Source organism: Harpia harpyja, chromosome 8, assembly GCF_026419915.1.
Source record: "Harpia harpyja isolate bHarHar1 chromosome 8, bHarHar1 primary haplotype, whole genome shotgun sequence".
Taxonomy (NCBI): Eukaryota; Metazoa; Chordata; class Aves; order Accipitriformes; family Accipitridae; genus Harpia; species Harpia harpyja.
The window spans coordinates 47,176,652-47,192,657 of NC_068947.1; the positions used below are offsets into that span (position 1 = coordinate 47,176,652).

The 16,006-nt window shown below is 44.4% G+C and overlaps 1 protein-coding gene across 1 annotated transcript in view; it reads left to right on the top strand.

The window, feature by feature from the left end:
- Positions 1-15,847: 15,847 nt before the first annotated feature.
- Positions 15,848-16,006, top strand: part of GAP43 (growth associated protein 43) — a 60,642-nt gene continuing 60,483 nt past the window's right edge. The window contains exon 1 of the mRNA XM_052794835.1: positions 15,848-15,966. Coding sequence (XP_052650795.1) covers positions 15,937-15,966 — 30 coding nt within the window. The 5' untranslated portion in view covers positions 15,848-15,936. The remainder of the gene's footprint in view (positions 15,967-16,006) is intronic.

Sequence of the window (16,006 nt, forward strand, 5' to 3'; positions counted from 1 at the left end):
CTCAATTAGTTACATCAGCACAAATTGACTGACTTGAGGAGGGCTTTTAGGGCCAAATCTTCAGGTTTGTATTCAGGAACTTCTTAGGTTAGAAGAAAGTACGCTCCTGTCTTGGAGGGGCACCCATTGCAATGACTTAAGTCTTTCCCCTTCTTTTAGAGAAGAAAGAGTTACCAGTCATTAATGAATAGGACTGTGAATCAGAGCTCCTATGTTTCGTTTTATTCTAAATGAAGTCGTTTTTCATACCTCAAGGGCTGCTCATTTGGAATGCAAAGAAGCTGCTATCGCTCTTGGCCTGGGGCATGGGAGATTAAATTTTATTGAGATGTTTAGCTGGGAGGTTCCAAGGCAACTTACTTGTATATTCCCATAAGACAAAACTGTCTCTTCCAAAGACTCTGTTGCTCAGATTGCTGAGCCCTTGTTTGGGTCTGCCTGACAGCACACAGGTAGCCTATAGAACTGTTCATAAAGCAATAGTATGTAAGTTTGGAAGACATCTGAGACTAGACCTCCCCAGGCAACTCAGTGTAATGTTCTCTTTCCCTCATGTCCAGCACGCTCAATATCTTTACAGTATTTGGTTTTGTTGTGCATACAACCTGTTCAACCTTCTTATTGTGTATTTTGCATTCATCAATGTTCTGGCTGCAAGCCAAGACCCAAACTCTCCTTTGATGTAGCTCTTGATACATACAGTAGCAGAGTAAGGGCTAGCCACAGTCTCATCAAATATCTAGAGGTCCTACTGCTTCTTTTTGTTTCATAGGAGGCTTTATGACATCACACAGAAACTGTGATGTCAACAAGGAACCCTCTGGGTAGGATTTTGAGAGGTTGCTAAGGATCTTCTTACTGCCAAATGACTGTAACTTCATCCCAATGGGATTTGCAGTAGGGCTCATCCATGCAGCAATAAAGCCAAGTATCGAATTCTTCTTGCCAGAAAGACCAATTAAAGGATTAAATGTGAAAAGCTGAAACCCATAACATCCATGGTGACAGGGTTTTCTTTTCTTTTTTAGACTGTAATCATCTTTGCAGCATATTGTTCTGGGATCAGTACCCTTGGGGATACATTAGTACGGCAACTGATGGAAAGAAGCTGGAGAGGGAAACCAAAGTGAACCCAGCCAAGGCAAGATAAGCTTCTCTTCCAACCATGCTGGCAGATTTCTTTTGCCTTCTTTCCTACACTTCTTCTGCAAGTCAGGAACAGACTGAGTTTATTCAGCTTCCAAGATGGCAAGGTGCTTGTTCAAAAGGTGTTTTATTGTGTGAAGCCAGAGGAAACATGAGGAACAATCAGACACCAGAGGCACATTAAGAAGATGTGTCATTGACACATTATGTCAATGAGAAGGAGTGAATCCAGGTTCTGTTTTTAGGGACATTATGTTCCAAGGCAGGCATATAAATCTGACTCAAATGCCTTGCTTGTTGGATCTGAATCCAGAGTTTATTCCCGACTGCCACTGAAATCCAGGTCAGATTTTTCTTTTTATTTGCACTTGTATTAACAGATGGAAGGAGCTGACACATCTGTCTAGCTCCAGCAGTATGCTCAGTGCTGTATCTAATGTTGTCTAAAGGAGGTCTCCTGCCTCAAGGAACTAGCAGCCCATAGGTGTGATTTGATAAGATGCAGGACACTATACAAGAGACACTTCTACTAACTTTGGTGGGGAAAAAGGCTGCATGTTTACTGGGAGTTGAAGAGACACAGCAGTGCCCACAGCTTAAAACCTATTATGTGATGAATTACCTGGAATCAACAGTAAAGGTAGGGGAAGCTGTTGTTGGAAGACTCAGTAGAGGGACTGTGTCTAAAATCATGTGACTAAAAGTAAATAGAGAGGAAGAGGAGCTCAAAAACTTAAGCAAAACTATTCTATAGGCTTTTTTTCTTTTTTTTTTTTTCGTAGATGCACTAACAGTATCTGCTCTCTGCAGAAAAGTTTAATTAAAACATTGCAGTGTTTATGTTTCCAGCCCAAGAATTGTTACTGATTTTGCAGGAAGAGTCAAAATTTTCCCTAAAGAAGAAACCCTCTTCCTCCTTTCCCTCTTCCCCATCTCCTGCCTCTGGAGATGTGGGAATGAACCCTACACTTAATCAGGAACACTGCAAGGAAGATCCTGCCAGCTCAGGTTCTTCTCCATTTTGGGTAGTCACAGGGAAATCCCAGAGCAGCTTTCCTCATACGCAACAACAATAGATTTCCCCATGTCATTTGAAAAGCGGGTACAACATGAAATGAAGTTCAGTCCAGATTCTTCTGGCACCTTCTGCTGTCTACTTCTTGCATTTGTTAGCACCCCTTTGTGCTAGGTGCTGTATGCACAGAATACATGAGAGACCTCACCCTATCTCTTGCCCCCAGGAGATTAGACAAGCATGCACCGAGTATGTGATTGCTTTTGATTTCTCTTCCCATCCCCTCCTTCCCCAGACTGCGATTCAGCAGCTTCTGCAATGTGACAAGTTCCTGTCAGCTGTCAGGACACTAAAATAAACCTTTATCTTGTCTCCACAGCCCTGAATGACAGGGCTGGCAATAGGTGCACTGCAGCCAGGCAGCCATTTCTGCCATATGCTCTTTCAACCTCAGTGCATGCTAACACAGCAATCTGTAGCCTGGCAGATTTGCTGTTTTTCCTTGCAAGACCTACAAAAGGAGGCAACCCTGGTTCCTATCTCTTCCTATTGCAGTATCTTATTATGCTGGGTTGTAACATTATTTCTTTTGCCTTCTTCCTCCAGCATTGGGTGAGAGTCAGAGAATATCAGTCCAATGCTAGAGAATGAAAATCCTGCTAATTCTCTTAAATTAGAATTGGCTGCAAAAATGGCCTTGGGGCACACATCATAAATTGAGTGGAAACCATGCACCGTGCAGTTGGAGGGGGAAAAAAAAAATCTTCCTTTAGGGAGAGAAGACATTACATATTCACACTTCAAGCATGCACACTGTTGCCAACTAATCCTTCTTACTCCACAAGGCTAATTTCAAAATAGCATTTATATGGCATGGTTTGCTGGGGAGGGCACTGATGAATCAGTTAGCTGCCCTTTATAATAAGCCTTGCACAACTGCTTCCTAGGCTGCTCTTTTTTACTGCCTTGTCTTCCAGTCATCTCTGTGCCACATGCTCCTTATTCAAAGGGCACCTGTTGAATAACCATGCAGCAAAGTTACTGAGCAGGGGCAATAAATAAGGTGAAGCACAAATACACAGTGTAGTTCAAGCCACTATTTTATTATGGTCTTGCTGTAAGAACATGGGGATTCTGCTGAATGACTGTGCTGATGCTTGAATGAGGAATGATAAGCCTGTCATTTACTTGCATGGCTGTGTGACTGCTTCCTGCTGAGTAGGAAAGCCTAGAAGAGTGTTGTTAGCCCTAACGCTGCTGCAGCTCAAAGCAGTTCTTTGGCACCACAGGCATCACACATGTCATTGGCTAAATGAGCCCTACACCACAGCATTTGGTTAAATATTGCTGCCCAACAGCAGTTGGGAAGTCCAGAAATCGCAGAAGAAATATGTTTGCGGCCAGCTGCTGTAGGAGTAGCTTCTGATAGGTCTGAAATTCTGTATTCATTGATTTGGAAACCTACCTGTGGGGCAAGTTATATTAAAAGTGCACTACATTAGCAAAGAAACCTACCCAGTATGCTAGTGGTTCCACTGCCTCAGAATGTCATTCTGTCCCTGTCTTAAGGAGACTTCAACTCACTATCTCATCCCACCCATATTTGACAAAGAGGTGGTAGCCACAAAGACAGTTCAATCTCCAGGAGTTTCACAAATATTGTCTCTGGGTAGAGAACACAGAAAGATTCAAATTAGTGAAGGAGAGACAGGGAAACTCAGGCGTTGCTTAGTCTGGCAGCTTGAGAATGACCATCCTTGGGTAGACCAAAGGTCCATCTAGTCCATTCTCTTTATTCAGGAGCCAAAACCAGGGGCAGAGAGCAGCAATAAAAGAAACAGCAAAGATGCTTCCCCCAGATAGTCTTCCAGCCTCTCACAGTTTGCAGCTGATACTTTCTGAGGCAGAGAGTGTCTGACTAAGCGGCAGACGCTTAGTTCTGAAAGAGCCATGGCAAGTTCTGTTTCTTCCCTTATGGCTAGGTCAGAAAAAGTTATTAGGGGCTACAGGAATCAAATGAGGGGACCATGTAGTTTCAAGGAGATGGCTGTGTCAGGGAGAGTTTACAGAAAGTATAGTAAAGAGGAAGTTTTAAGAAGATGGGGTAGATTTGGGGATACTGTGTGCCACAGTGTTGTAGAATAAGAAAAAGAGTTTTGCCTCGTGACTTCAAAAGGATCAGATTTGAGACATATCAAAAAGTGTCTTCATCACATACAGTAATGTTAATTACCTTATCCATGGATATGTTCAGCAGTGACTAATAATAAAGATGAACTACGATGTATTTCAAAGGGACTTAAAGAAGGATGACTGAGGATTTTTTTTTTCTCCTTTAGGAATGTGGTAATTGAGAAACTGAAGTAAATTTATCAAGGTCCCAAAGCATGTTAGCAGCAGTAAATATCTCACTGCAGTGAAAAACAGATATGGAACTATTTGAAATTTTAAAAGAAAGGAGTGAGTTCTTTCTAAACACTGCAGCAAGTGTATATAGCTTTTAAATAATACAAACTATAGGCTGAGCCTTAGAAAAATAGGTAATGTTGTTGCCAGGGCATAAGTGTATATACATTGAGAAAAGGTTGGTTCGTTGCTGGGCTTTATACATCTCCCTGATAAAGAATTGTTTCCTAAAGTCTATGAAAACGTCCATTTGTTTCAGGAGGTGGTGTTGCTTTACTTTAAGCTTTACTTAAGAGCAGTTGAATGCTGGGACCAGAAGAAAGCAACAGAGCCTGTTAGGTCCCTGACCGGGTGATGGAGGAGAGAAAGAAATGTGCTCAAAGTCAAGCATAGTATGAGTGGATCAGGTTCAATAGGATGTCGCAAAGAAGTTTGAAAAACTGAAAGGAAGTGGTTCTGCATCCAAATTTGAAAAAGACTTGGAAACTAATGTTTATCAAGGCATCTTTTTGGCAGTCTGAGAAATCCTAGCTTTGATCCTTCTATAGATTTAACCCCTAGGAAGAAGGAATAAGGAACTTAGAAAGACAGAATTCACAGCAGATCCAATAATTTACCAGCAAATCGAAAAAAAAGACATGAGATTATGATTAGAATGCTTGGATAAATTTTACAAAAACACAAGATTGCACTGGATATAATGAAAGAATTTTAAATCTTCAGTAAAGTTATTAAGCTAGGGCGATTTTGCTTTTGTGGTTCAAAATGCAGAGCGTGACTACAGAGTAGAATATCTGTTCCGCTTAATAACATTGCAGGAGAGGGCAGAAATATTTACCATCTCTTATGCCTTTTAATAATGTCTTTGTAAAAACTGTTGTGAAATTCTCAGGATTAGGTGAAATGACATGTGCAGCACAAACAACTTTGATATGTAGATGACCTCACTGCTACAAGACAGAAAGTCTTGGACAATAGAAAGTTGGAGGAAGTGACAGTAAGATACGATTTAAGATAAGTTTTAAGATCAATGATGGTAAAACAAATGCTTCCTAAATTTTTTGTGTGCAGAGGAATAGAGCTCTACTTTAATGCTGCGCATGACTTAAGTTTTCAAAGCACAAAACTCGTGGTTTAACTCCAGCTGGCAACTAAGCCCCACACAGCCACTTGCTCACTCCCCCGTGGTAGGATGCGAAGAGAATCGGAAGAGTAAATGTGAAAAAACTTATGGGTTGAGATAAAGACAGTTCAATAGGTAAAGCAAAAGCCGCACACGCAAACAAAGCAAAACAAGGAATTCATTCACCACTTCCCATGGGTGGGTAGGTGTTCAGCCATCTCCAGGAAAGCAGGGCTCCATCACGTGTAACGGTTACTTAGGAAGAACAAAACACTACAAATCCAAACATCCCCCCCTTCCTTCTTCTTCCCCAGCTTTATATGTGGACCATGATGTTATATGGTCTGGAATATCCCTGGGGTCAGTTGGGGTCAGCTGTCCCGGCTGTGTCCCCTCCCAACTTCTTGTGCCCCCCCAGCCTCCTCACTGGTGGGGTGGGGGGAGAAGCAGAAAAGGCCTTGGCTCTGTGTAAGCACTGCTCAGCAGTAACTAAAACATCTCTGTGTTATCAACACTGTTTCCAGCACAAATCTAAAACACAGCCCCATACTAGCTACTATGAAGAAAATTAGCTCTGCCCCAACCAAAGCCAGCACAAAACCCAACCTCTAATTTTCCTGGGATGTGACACCAGTGTACTTACACAGAAAGGACCCGTAGATGTCCTGGGAAATAACGAGACAAATTTCAGGCCAGTGAGGTTGGACTGCATGTGAAGAAGATCTAGTAAGAGCCTGCAGGAGTTTGATGAGATGGTAAAAAGGCAGATGCAGCAAAGTCCCATCTTCAGCGGGCACAGTATGATCAAAATTAAGTCAGACACAGTAGCTCAGCATCCCTTGGGAGGCTATTTTGACTTCTTGGATGACTAAACATACAAAGGAGGCAGTATTCACCAAAGATCTAAGAATTAATAACCTTCACTGGCTTCCAAGCAGCAATACTAAATGAACACTGTGTTTCAGCAACTTTGCTCTCCCTGTTGGGCTCAGTTTTAGCCTATTAATTCCCAGTGGTTGCAGGAAATGCTGGAGGACCTTGAGGGCATCGCAGTGCCTCAAGCCATGGCTTGGTAACTATTGAGCTTAATGCAAGAGCAAAAATGACCATGCTGCTCTCTGTTCAACATTAGTGGCTAACAGCTAAGCAGGGGGGGTCTGGTGTGTATCATGTGTAATATGGAGATCACCTGACACTGTCGGGTTGTTACCTCTTTGTGCCTGGTGTTGCCTGAGGACTCAGTGCTTTGTTTTCCCTGATCTTTGTTTTTTTTAGCTTTTATCCTCCAGAAGGAAATTAATGACATTTAAATTTTTAGGCAGAACTCAGGACTGTGCTTCAACAGAAGGGCCATGCCAGTCTTATCTTTGTATTGTGACTGACTTTGAGAAAGCTGGACATACATAGTTTGCTTTTCTAACATTACAAAGAATTATTTCGATTTTAAAAAGTACCCAAGGAAATAGCATGCAAAAAGCTATGCTGAGAAAACACAGATCCCTGACTCGAACTCTAAAATGAGGAAGATCAGAATTACAGTTCCTGAAGCAGCTGAAATTGTATTCTCTTGTATCTATTCTTAACAATAGAACCTTTCAATATATGATCATACGATACAGATAAGATTGTCAAACTCTCCATCATTTACTATGGAACATTGTTCATACTTGAGCTTAGCTTTCATAACAAACAGAGAATGAACTGCTTTTTCCTCCTCTCTGGGTGAATAAATTAGTGTAACAAGGAAGAATTACCCTTCACGTTTTATAGCATACAATATTAAAATAAATTTTAACTTGACCCCACTGAGATGAACACACGAGAAGACCATCAAGATCAGCGTACTTGTCTTCTCTGATGTAGGCGGTAAACGAATGCCTTTTTCCTCCTTTCTCCCTCGAGCTGAAGGAGACCTTTCCACCTCCACTGAGCACTGCATCTCCTGTGCCATTACCTGAGTAGGCATAAAGCTCCCCTATGCGTTTGGCTGCGGGTCCTTGTCACCTCCCTTGCTGCTTCCCACTGCCTTCTCCAGGCTAAGAAACTCTCTGGCCTCTGCTTGTGTCAGGTTGTGCCTCATCTACGGGATAGAGGGGACTGGCGGCTCTGGGTGGCAGCTACACCAGGAGGATGGGACAAGCTGGGTGAATTGTGCATGCAGGTTGTAGGGCAAAGAAAGGGGTGCAGCAGATGTAAACCAGGACTGGCTTCTCTAGCACATCGCAATGCCACTTGCGTTGTATAATACAGTTCTGTCAGGTAGTGAGGGGGGCTGCGTAACAGCCTGGAGAGATCAGGCTGCCCCTCTCCAGAAAGCTTCTCTTTCTCCTTGCCACCAGAATCACTTGGGGAAGGAGCTAATCCCCCAGATTTACACAATAAGAAAATTCACCGTTATGCTTAGAGCGGCTTCTAAACCTCCAGAAAAACATGCTCCAGAAACACAGCTCTGTATCCTGTGGAGCTGAGCTAAAACAGGGCCTTTCACTGCAACGCAATTTCCATGCATGGGGCAGCAGGTTTGGATTCCCGCCTGCACAGTCCTGGACTCTTAATAAAATTCCATCTGTGTTTCCTGCCCTCCGGGGTGAATTCCTTTGGCTAACAGTGGGGTCTTGGAAAAGAAATAATAATTGCTGTACTAGGGCACTATTATGAAGGTTGGGCATGGTGTGGCTCTGGCAATGTAGGAGAACTCTTTTTTAATGCACATACGCACCAAAGCACAGGTGTGATGCTGCTGGAGTAAGGGGATGGTAATCAGCTATGGGAATCTTAACTATGAATTTCCATTCTCCAGCATAAATGATTTTATGGACCAAATAGAGCACTTTTTAGCTTGTAAGCGTGCTGCAGTCTCTCCCTGCAATTCATATAGGTTTGATACTGGATTGCATCAACTATGGGTCTATCTCCCACTTCTAACAGGATTCTACTTAGAGAACTGTAACAAGATTTAGGCCGTGGTGAGACTGAACTACAGACCCGTTGTCTGCCCAAGCCTGTGCTCTGCATTTTGAATTGAGGAGCTCTTCCACTTTAATTGGATGCAGTGAGTTTTGTGTTGAGGATCCCACTGCAAGGGAGCAACCCTCTGCATATGCCATGCCTGCTTGACAGACTGAGGGATATGGACTTACCTCTTTCAGTGTGTATGTTGTGGCTAATCTAAATGAAGCCAAGGCAAGGAGAGATGCTTTTTGGAGCCTTAAGGCAGGTGGATGTTTACAGTTTTCCTGCCCATTTAGTTCCTGGTAGATATTTGCTGTTCTAACTCCCCTGTCTGCAGCTCTGGATAAGTGAAAGGGTCCTGTCAGCTCACTCCACCACCTCGTGCTTCTCCAATACAAATACTCCTTCTACGTCCTTTAACCCTCTCTGTGGTTTGCGGAGTCTGCTACTGTGATCCTGATCAATGCATGGCCTGGCCACCATATGCCTGTGAGTGAAGCATGGCCATGGTTAGAAATCCGTAATGCCCTTTCCTGAAAGGCTGAAGGCTAGGGCAGATCTGATTTGTTGGGTGCTCTTCATCCCTGGAAACTTCACCCCATAGCTGACACTGCAGTGCTAAGTAAGGGCATCGGAAGGTCTTCTTCAGCTTTTTTCCTCTCATCCATTTCCTGACTGGGTCCAGGATACCCCATTGTCGTGGTTTAACCCCAGCCAGCAACTAAACACCACGCAGCCGCTCACTCACTCCCCCCCACCCAGTGGGATGGGGGAGAAAATTGGGAAAAGAAGCAAAACTCACGGGTTGAGATAAGAATGGTTTAATAGAACAGAAAAGAAGAAACTAATAATGATAACACTAATAAAATGACAACAGCAATAACGAAAGGATTGGAATGTACAAATGATGCGCAGTGCAATTGCTCACCACCCGCCGACCGACACCCAGCCAGTCCCCGAGCGGTGATTCCCCGCCCCCACTTCCCAGTTCCTATACTGGATGGGACGTCACATGGTATGGAATACACCGTTGGCCAGTTTGGGTCAGGTGCCCTGGCTGTGTCCTGTGCCAACTTCTTGTGCCCCTCCAGCTTTCTCACTGGCTGGGCATGAGAAGCTGAAAAATCCTTGACATTAGTCTAAACACTACTGAGCAACAACTGAAAACATCAGTGTTATCAACATTCTTCGCATACTGAACTCAAAACATAGCACTGTACCAGCTACTAGGAAGACAGTTAACTCTATCCCAGCTGAAACCAGGACACCCATGTAGCTTCCTGCATGCAGACTGGTTCAGCTCAACTCAGCTGTTTTGCTGGAGAGAAGGAGGAGTCGGATCAGCTGAGGCAACGGGAAAGAAGGAGGATGAACCTGTCCCTGCCCACCCACCTTCCCAGTGCTGGAGCAACCAGGTCTTCATCCCCACTCTGCCTTGAATGAGGGGCATTGTAGGCCGGTGCGGAGCAGGGTCAGGTGGTCCAAAGAAGGCTCAGGAAATGGTGACTCACATCGTAATACTGTCCTGTCATCTTACTGGTATCACTGGGCAGCTCCCGCATTCAGCACTGTGTTAGTGAAATGGCAATGTATCACTGAAGAAGCCGGGAGGGAAGTGAAACAGCACTGAGATGGACTCTTCTTCTCCAGTCATGCCCTGAAGTTAGCGTCCAGGGCTCGCACCTTAGCGTTTGTCTCTGTCCCAGTCCCATCACACCCCGCAGCGTGGAGCAGCGTAGACATTGCCCATGTGGCACTGGAAGGTGGCGAGCCTGGATGCTGACAGCAACTTGTAAGGGCATGGCAGGACTCGGAGTAAATGATGGAGCCAGACTGAGAAGCAGGGTAAATTGGCCCGTGCTGAGCTCCTGGTTCCCACTGATTCTCATTCAAAGCTTGCTTTGCTGAGCCTGTGCTACAGCAGAAGGGACTGCTGCGTATACCCAACAGCGCATTGAATGGTCCCTGGAGAAGAAGGAAGGGGCTTCCTGGGTCATCCTGTCTCATATTTGGTTTGGCTTGTAAAGTATCACATTCCCCCATGGCAGACTATAACTACACTGAGAATAATAGCTGATAGGTTGGCTGCTTTCTGTGATGAAATTTTTCTTTTTGACAGACAAGCAGATGAGATTTCATTTTCTTGAAGAGTTACGGTCTTCGACACTAAGCTGAGCTGGGATTTAACTGTTGTGTTTGCATTTTTGATGATTCTAAGCTCAATAATAATTAACATTGACTTGGGGGTTGTACAGACCATTCTTTGTGCATGTTAAAAATCTTTCTACCCTTGCTCCCACCCAGATATTCCAGTTTGTATACACTACACAATTTACAGAAACACGTTTTTGCTAAGAATGATGAAAACAGGGAAATTATTGAGGACATTTCTTATTATGTTTCCTATTGTAAAGTCAGGTGTCTTCAGTGCTGTAAGCCCAGCTGTGCAGGCATGTGAATTAAAATGGAAATCAGAGGGAATAAATGCAGAGCACCTGTGCATATCTCTTTGACTAGCACAATGGCAACAGGTGCTAATGTCATGTGTGTTTAGTGTCGTGGAGGATGAGCAACCGAGCAGTCATTAAAGGCACTGAATGAATTAGAGCATTCCTGGACTGGCATTTTCTGAAGTCTTCTATGCAAGAGTAAGTGGCATTGTGGCTTTCGAAAATCATGGGTTTAAAGCCACTTATTTCAGCCTGTGGCATATGGACAGTCTTAGGTCAAAATAAACTAGGCGCTCCTTTTCTATTATTAATAATTCAGGATTAACTGAAATCCAAGGTAAATTGACATAAGTGATCCTTATACTGAAAAATGGGTACTCCTCCAAGGAGATTCATGACTATGTCTAAATCATTTAGAAAAGGAGTTTGGTCGTAGTGTTGCACTGCACTATTTTGTATCATTAAGCTGTAGATGACTGAAAGTGAGGCCAAATGCGTCCAGAGCTGCAAAGCTGCTGAGGAGACTAAAAATGCAAGTGGGCCAACAGTGGGATTTTCAGGAATGCCTATTCAAATGAGGATCCTAAAAAATCTTTATAAAATTGGCTTTTTTCCCTTCAGCATGAAAGTTGGCTAACAAAAGGCGAGGCTACCACTATATGTGGAGCATATGAATAAAGAGAAAATCCAGTCTATCTCCCAATGAAAGCAAGTCGCTCACTTCAGTGCTGTTTTTACTGAAGCTTTAAATATCCCTAGTAACGGGACTTTCACAGTACTTCTCTCAAAGAGACGCCTCTTCAGTTTAGCATGCTTACCACTGGGACAGCTCTTATAGGCAAACTATCTTCCTTCTTCTCGGTTTTATTTAACTTTGTCTGGCCAGGCAATCAGCCTGATTACGGTCCCAGAAGCAGGTTGAAGCTAGGTGGTTCTTCAAACCAAAACTGAATCTAAGCTGTCACTATTGAACCTAAATTAGCAGCTGGACTGAAGATGCTTTTTCCTTGAACCAATATGGACCTTGAGCTGCTGGAGTAACTTCAGGCACTGCTAAACCTTGCAGCAGAACTGAACAGGTAAAAAGCACTGGTTTGTGTCTCAGTCCACCCACCGTATGTTGTAACAACCACCAATACATCTTGTTACTTTGAAATGATCTGGACCCTTTTAAATCAAAGACATGGCTTTGAATTAAAGGAGTCATCTTAATAATTACTTTATATGAACCATACCCTCCTTCACAGTGAAGGAACATGCAGCATACACCAAACAATGGGTTATGTATCACTCCAAATGATTCCTTTCCCTTCTTGAGGCTTATGGCTTTTGAAAATATCACACTTCTCCACCTCCTTAGCTGTCTCTTAGTCACAGATTAAGCTTTTAAAATCTATGGTTATTGTTCACCCCCTCCTTCCAGCCCCCTTCCCTAGCCCCCCATTCATGTTATTCTTTGCAACTGTTCTTCGTTTTATTTGTGTAGATTCAAAAGCCAAGGTCAAAGGGGCCTTTCAGGGCATGTCTACACTGTGTGGTGCAGTGTTATCCAGAAACTCTGAAGGAGTGCTGAATGAGCCAGTGTTGGCAGTGCAGTGGAGAGACAAAAGTGTCATTTGGATGAAAGCATCCAGTCTTGACTTGGTGACTTCAAGAAATGGAGATTGACCTCCTCTTCTTCCCTTGAGTTTTGCCTCTGATGTTCATTAATTGTCTGGCTGAAGTTTATGCCTTTAATTCCTTCTCATTCCCTTTAGCCTTTTCATTGCTGTGGACTTGTGGACCAGATAATTTACCTTACAGGTTGAAGTGATAACATAGCCAAAATGGTGGGGCAAGGGATGCTGGGATATGATTTTCAGAACCATATAATTGGCTGCAGAATTTAAAGTCCAACTTCTAAATGTACTTAAAGGGTCCTGATTTGAAAGAAGGTGGTGTTAGGAACTGACATGCCCTGAAAATTTGGGTCTCAGCTTATGGGTCTTGTATGTAAGAAGATTAATTCAGAGGAAACTCAGATGTGACTCTGCAGTGGACCGGCCACTCGCCACTAACTCTACATGCATGGGGAACCTATTAAGGGGTTTTTCTCTGTGTGGCAAAAGTGGTTTGCAATAAGCTAGAGCATAGAGTGCCCATGGGGCTGGGCATGAAGAGAGGTGGCTCTGCCTTTGGCTCCGACTTGAGGTAGCGAGCGACTGCCCCGGGTGTGCACAGGGAGGTGGCTTGACCCTAGCTGGCTGCACCAACACAGCCCTGCTGCTGCCAGCCTGCTCCCCCTCCGGGTGGGCGTCTGGGAAAGAGGAGGGCTGGGAAGGCTTTCCTCGGCGGGGCTCCCTAAGCAGGGAGGTTCCCTAAAAAGGCCTCGTCAGCGGGAAGAAAACAAGCTTCTAAAACACTTCCGAAGCGTGATTCGTCTGACCTAGTTTAGGCTCCTGCTTTAGGACGATCTGAATCACATCCTCAAAGTTCCCATTTCTCTTCATTCTCACCCAAAGGGAGGCCAGGGCGATGCTCTCCGATGGGGATGTGCATGCTTGACCAGAAGAGTCCCATCTCCCAAGGGCACGAGGAGCAGCCGTGTGGGTTAGCAAGTGCCCACAAGCTCATGACACACTAACTTCATCGTGGAGATGAGCCCCCAGCAACTCCTGGGGCCAGGACAGAGGCTCCTAAGTCCCACAGGCATATTCCAAAATGCCGTTGCGCTGCTCCTCCGTGCCTTAGCATGGTGTTGCTAGCGGTGGTGTATGTCACAGACACCCCTTCCTCGAATTCGATGCCCATTGCTTTCAGCTGCTCCACTTCTTACCTGTCTTTTAGGATTGCGTAGTTTGCTTTCTTTTTCTCTGCATGCATTTTCTGAAGCTGAATCTAATTTTCATTATTTAATCCTTTGGTCTACTTCTGTGTCAGCTGGTGTTTGCAACTCTTCCCAGTTTAGTATCTTTTCTGAATGTCATTATCATACCATTATTTCCCTTTTCTAGACTGTAAAACCAGGACAAACACTGATACCTGCTTGACCCTAAAAGGCACTTCCCTTAAATTACATATAGATCTAGATAGCTAGCTACATTCGCTTTGAAATGCTGTTTACTTTCCTTAAGAAAAATGGGGTACTGGGAACTGCAATGATGTCATAGCAACTGAATATGATTATGTAGGAGTCTGCGCTGAGGGGTATTCCAGAAACTGTATCTGTATACGTATGCGTTTATTTGTATAAGTGTGCACGCGTGTGTGAATATTTGTGTTAATAATGTATTTAGATATATTTAAAGAGCAAAGGCCTTAATAATAACCTAAGACAATTTTTTTCCCTTTTGCAGGCAGTTTTACATTAAAAACAAATTAGAAGTAACTCCATGGTGTGGCAGAGAAGTTGATGTAGTGACAATAGCGCTAAAAAAGAGAACAGCATCTGACTGCCTCCCAGACACAGTAAATAAAATAAGCTAAATTTGAACTTTGGTAGATGAAATCCTAAAAATCCAGCAGTCTTTTTATATTTTTGACATGCTTAACATTGTCATACTTTGGTTTAACTGTTGTCTGGAATATTTTTTCACGATGACAGATATAGCTATCCTGCTCACATACATTCTGAGGAAACAGGGTGTTATAACTTTCAAGACGTGTGCTTGGGGGTGTGCGTGTGCATTAATGTTCTCTCAGGCTCACATGTTGCCAGGATCTTCTATGCATGTAAACCCATACATTTTTGTTCCCACAAGTGCATGTGGGGTGGCTGTGTGTGTGGACATGCACATCTTCCTCATAATAGTTTACAGCAATTTGCAGGCAGAGATCAATAGATGTAGAAATTACTTAGGTACTGAAATTAGTTGAGATCTATACAGAAGGGAAAGGGATGATTTCTGTAGGTTTTGAAGCTATTCTGAAAAAAAAGAAAAATCTGTTGCGGGAGTATCATTTTCTGTGCCTACGGAAGGTCTATAGGATGGACTGAGGGAACAAGGGAGAAAGTTGTCCCGTTGGGTGCTGCAGGACGTCACCACGCAGAGTTTATGCCTGCACGTATGAAGAAGGCAGCGCGTACATATATGTTTGCGAGTGTGCTGGGGAGGGGGAGGGGGATTTTTAACAGCCATTTTAACATATTTTCCGATTCCCATTTAGCTCGCAGCTCCCACCTACGGTACGTCACCTGTGCATGGCACATACCGCCTGCCACGGCAATACCCCCGCTCCCTCTTCTCCCCGCCGAGCCCACCCCACCCCACGCTTTCTTCACGCCATCAATCCCACTCCTGGCCGTGGCCGGGTGCCGGGGGCTTCGGCCGCTCCGGTGGGAGCGGGGCTGGGGACCCCCCTCCTCGCCCAGTGCCTCCCAGACACACCCCACCCCACCCCAGCCCTCCGCAGTCTGCAGTGTCCCCTTCTCCCCCGTCGCCTCTGTACAGTGGGAAAGTCGTTGGGTAATTGGGTCCAGATTGAAGATTTTAATTATTCATGAGGCTGGCAAGGGACTTGGGGGGGGGGTGGCTGCTGGGGTGGGGGTGGGGTGGGGAGGTGACGAGTCGGGGAGAGCTGGTGAACAATTCTGGGAAGGGTAGGGAGGGAGGCAGGGAGAGGCAGCGTGTGCATGTGTGATGAGCAATAGCTGTGGACCTTCCAGTTGCTGCTAACTGCCCTGGTGTGTGTGTGTGTGTGTGTGCGTGTGTGTGTATGTGTGTGTGAGAGAGAGAGGGGGGGAGAGAGAGAGGGAGGGAGGGAGGGAGGGAGTGGAGAGGGTGGGGGGGAGAGATAAGAGAGAGAAGAGGAAAAGGAGAGAGGAGAAGGAAGGAAGAAGAAGGAAGGAAGGGGACAATACGATCATGCTGTGCTGTATGAGAAGAACAAAACAGGTAGAGCTGAAGATTTTTGTTATTTCTTTCTGCTAAGAAA